General features: G+C 31.0%; 1 protein-coding gene across 1 annotated transcript; it reads right to left on the minus strand.

Moving 5' to 3' along the window:
- Positions 1–1,625: 1,625 nt before the first annotated feature.
- Positions 1,626–3,600, minus strand: LOC137619243 (neuroligin-1-like). The gene is made up of 3 exons (XM_068349420.1): positions 3,508–3,600; positions 2,210–2,370; positions 1,626–2,077 (listed from the first exon to the last, which is right to left on the minus strand). Exons 1-3 carry the CDS (start codon positions 3,509–3,511, stop codon positions 1,865–1,867), a joined length of 378 nt encoding a protein of 125 aa, XP_068205521.1. The 5' UTR covers positions 3,512–3,600; the 3' UTR covers positions 1,626–1,864.
- Positions 3,601–5,176: the final 1,576 nt, after the last annotated feature.

Below are 5,176 nucleotides of genomic sequence, written 5' to 3' on the forward strand. Positions count from 1 at the left end.
ACGAAACAATTTGAAAAGAAAAATTTACTTTTTACTCGTTATAAAAAGCACACACATACATACATACACACACTGATAAAAATATCCCCCAAAACAACCACAGGTTAGATATACAGTAAAGTTTCACAACAACAAAATATTCTATTGTAAATGGCAATGTTTATAATGTTCACTTTCTTCTTCTAAGATAGACACTATTAGGGTTTCTATTCTTTATTTTTATATAATTTATATAAGATTTCAAATATCCAGTTCAATCTTATTGATATGTTTGTCAAATCTTTCAATTTAATGAAGAGTATTTTAATCCTTATTAGTTACCAGTGTACTTTTATCAAATGTGGAAGAAGTCATTTGAAAAACTTCCTCTTTATAAAAAGTACAAATTTTATGTTAACTGTAGAAATTGGTAATGTACCCTATGGTGGTCCCCGTGAATCTTCTTATGTTAAATAGTGTTTTCCATTCTCTCAACATGGCCAAAGCACATCAACACAATCATATCCACTCTAGCTGCTAAATCATTTCTTACACCCGTTCTCACCCTCTTCTCGAGATACACCAGCCATGCTCCTTAGACACTTCATCTCAAACACATTTAATTTCTGTCTACCCATCACTTTCATTTCCCACAACTCCGATCCATACATCACAGTTGGTACAATCACTTCCTCATTCAAAACTCTCTTTACAATCAGGCCCAAACCTCTATTCTTTACCACTCCCTTCACTGCCCCCAACACCTTGCATCCTTCATTCCTTCTCTGACGTACATCTGCTTCCACTCAACCATTTGCTGCAACAACAGACCCCAAGTACTTAAACGGATCCACCTGCTCAAGTAACTCTCCATTCGATATGACATTCAACCTCGCACCATCTTCCCTTCTCGTACATCTTATAACCTTACTCTTACCCACATTACCTCTCAACTTCCTTCTCTTACATATCCTTCCAAATTCTATCACTAATCGGCCAAGCTTCTCTTCCGAGTCTGCAACCAATACAGTAACATCCGCAATCAACAACTGATTTACCTCCCCTTTATGATCATTCTCGTCTATCAGTTTCAATCCTCGTCCAAGCACTCGAGAATTCACCTCTCTCACCGCTCCATCTACATACAAGTTAAACAACCATGGCGACATCACACATCCCTGTCTCAGCCCCACACTCCCCGGAAACCAATAGCTCACTTCATTTCCTATCCTAACATACGCTTTACGACCTTTGTAGAAACTTTCCCCTAATTCTATATAACCTCATCACATTCCACATCACTTCCCAATCAACCCTATCATATGATTTCTCCAGATCCATAAATGCAAAATACACCTCCTCACCTTTTGCTAAATATTTCCGACATATCAGCCTAACTATAAAAATCTGATTCATACATCCCCTGCCTCTTCTAAAACCACCTTGTACTCACCCTAATTTTATGAAATTACTCCATATTGATATGAACGATTTGCTGAGTGTGATATCCATCTTAGTGAAGTTATAACTTGAGACAAAAGGTCCAAGAGCGCCCAGAGGACCACCAAAGACGTAGGCCAGCTCGTTTAGGAGAAGACTCTCGTTTCCAGACTTTTCGAAAGATAACTAATTTTATTTTAAAGCTTTATTGTGGTAATTACTGAACTGAAAAATAATAATGTAAATAAAAAAGGTATAGAAGGTTTTATTTATAGTATTATTCTTTTATTGATATTTATCATTTCATATTTTCATAAATTTAATTTGTATTATTTGGATACATACATCCCTAATCAATGAATGATATTCAAAAACTTTTTATATATTATCAAAGATTCTCATTAATAAAATATACCATATTTTCTATTTCATATAAGAATCCAATCTATCCATATCGACGTACATCTGAAACTTCTTCCTCCAACACGTAGAGATAAGATGATCGGGAAGTCGTGTAGAGCTGCTTGGCAAGATCTGCCATCGGCGAGATGATATTCGCATCGTGAAGGCCTTGGCCGGTTGAGTCCTTGATGCTGATTGGTCGATGGAGGGATCTCGACCAATCAGTGTACTCGGCTGTGATGGCTAACATTATTTCCTGTGGGGAGATGAAAATACTCTTTTGAGGTTCACTTTTATTCAAAAAATGGTATAGTTTATGTATGTTTGTAGCCCAGCTAATGATGCTGATAATAATAATAATAATAATAATAATAATAATAATGCCCACCTGCAGATTATAGTGATAGTTACTGACGACGAAGGATCTCAGCAGATCCTCCCTATAGTCAGCATAGAATCCTTCCTGGACTTCTTGCTGACTCAAGATGTCAAGGAGGTTGGCAGCCGTCATTCCTAGAAGGAGGTCAACTGGAGTTCGACCTTCCTTGCCTTTGAATTCAAGAGGAAGAGTAAGAATTTTCTCATTTTCTTTTTATAGTTGAGCGATTAAGAATTTCACTTGGTATAGATAAATGGAGATATTTAGGATACACGAATAAGTACGTGGGTGCAAGTTAACTTTTTTTAGTTTAGAAATTAGGAATTTTATTCTGTTTAAACGTATGTATTCATTATGGAAGGATTTCAGTTCATAACTGTATATATCTGTGTATATAAATAACAACAGCAACAAAAACAACAAAAGCAGCTGTGTCTAGAACTCTGCAGGACATTGGCCACATCCATGTCCTTATTCATGACTGTGATTTGGCTTGTTTTCTTTACCACGCTTGCCAACTGCGGATTGGTGATGGTGGGAGATTTATGTCTGATTGCTCACAGCAAACATAGCTATTATGGGTAGCCCTGGTAGAGCTTTTTCTGATCATTGTGATACACTAAACCTCTCCTCATGTTAAGGTATCCTACTGACAAAGGGAGGTGTATCTATCTATCTATCTAAATATATGTATATATATATATATATATATATATATATATATATATATATATATATATATATACATATATATATATGTATGTATATATATATATATATATATATATATATATATATATATATATATATATATATATATATATATATATATTATTCATCTATATTTGCATATATATATATATATATATATATATATATATATATATATATATATATATATATAAATTATTCATCTATATTTGCATATATATATATATATATATATATATATATATATATATATATATATATATATATATATATATATATATATGTACATATATATATATATTTATATATATATATATATATATATATATATATATATATATATATATATATATATATATATATAAATATTTATATATGTATATATATATATATATATATATATATATATATATATATATATATATATATATATATATATATATATATATATGCCTGTGTGTATAGAGTTGTATTTATGTATTATTATACGTCTACGGGTTTCAGCTGTATTAGCATTTATAATGAATAAAATGTTTTTGCGTATGATTTAACAAACATATCAAATCCAGTTGCGAAAATTCAGAAGTTAAACTCACCCATTTTGCTCTGATGATTTTTCCAGTCAGGTTTGATAGTGACACCATCAATGCTGGGGCCAACAGCCACTTGGAACTTGGGTGTCTTTAGCTGAACCTTTAAGAACATTAGGTTAATCTTATTTCCTTTTATAAAAGTTATATTTTTCATAAATTATAATTGTTATATAGACAGAAATATTAGGGTCAACTTATCATTTGACTTTCATAATATTTTACTGAAAAGAAATCATCTTGAGTTAAAAACATTTACAAGTGAAGTCAAGTCATGTATTGTTAGGTTTAATATAAAATCGAATTACCAATAATATTTTTGTTTTACAAAAATCACATTTAGGTATAAAGATGGACTTTTGATCGAAAATTATTGTCAAGATAATTTTGGCAAAAAATGATTAAAGTACTATAATGAAAAGAAATCATCTTAAGTTAAAATGATTTCCAGGCAAACATATAAGTCTTACTGAAAATTTTTAGGTTAAAGATACCCTCAAATTACAAAAAAAAAAGATTTTGGTTTTTTAAAACACAACTTTATGTATGAAGATATTTTTACTAAAAATAATTTTTACGTATCCGCAATAATAAATTTAAAGTTTCCAGATTCTTTAATTTCCGATAAGTAACTAAGAATCATTATCAGATACATTAATTCTATCATCAATCCCTTATATTTTTTTTAACTTTACAAGAATATAAAACTCAACTAGAATAAGAAAAAAGAAACTGTAAATACAGTACAATTAATTGAATATGATTAAGCAAATTCCTTAACAATTAATAAAATTATTATTGTTACGTATATTTTCCTTTTCTATTTAATATTTTCTTTAAGTAAAATCAGAAAACAGTTATATTTTATTATTGTTTTTAGCTATTTATATTCCATCTAGCTTACCTGCTTTGTGGGAACTCTGTGATAGCATATTACCAGGGGCAGAATAATCAATGAAAACCACAATATTTACTATGTAAAATTGTTCTTGTTATTAGAATAGACATTATATAAATAAAAAAAAAAAATCCAATACTTCTAGCATATTATATGAGTGGAAATAGTACACGCTACAATAGTATAGTCTAAAGTTGAATAATCATCCCTTTTCTTTTCTTTGGACTTATGGTTATTTTTCAGAAACATATCAATTTGTAATATAAAACTAATAAAGCAATTGAAATTTTGTCGGGTCACGTACACTGGTAATCAAACACTCATTATCAATAAATCTCCAACTTAATCACCTGCAATATGTGGTGCAGAGGCCTCTTCCTCAGACACTGGAGAAGATTTTCATAGTGGCCAAAGAGGTCGTTTGGAACAGGGCAGTCCAGCTGGGTGGCTACATCGAAGGCGTGTCCAGATGGGTCCCGGACTGAAGCCCAGGGACTGAGTGCAGATCCTGACATCAGGATTGCTCTCTTAAACAGACCTGCTCTTGATGACCAGGGGAGAAGGATTGGGCGAAGGATATATATATATATATATATATATATATATATATATATATATATATATATATATATATATATATATATATGTGTGTGTGTGTGTGTGTGTGTGTGTCTGTCTGTCTGTCTGTCTCTGTGTGTCTCTTTAAACAAATATCCAAGGATTCTGTGAGCCTCAGTGGTTATGAATATCATAAACTATATTATCTTCATCCCTCTT

This window comes from Palaemon carinicauda, chromosome 25 (assembly GCF_036898095.1).
Source record: "Palaemon carinicauda isolate YSFRI2023 chromosome 25, ASM3689809v2, whole genome shotgun sequence".
Classification (NCBI taxonomy): Eukaryota; Metazoa; Arthropoda; class Malacostraca; order Decapoda; family Palaemonidae; genus Palaemon; species Palaemon carinicauda.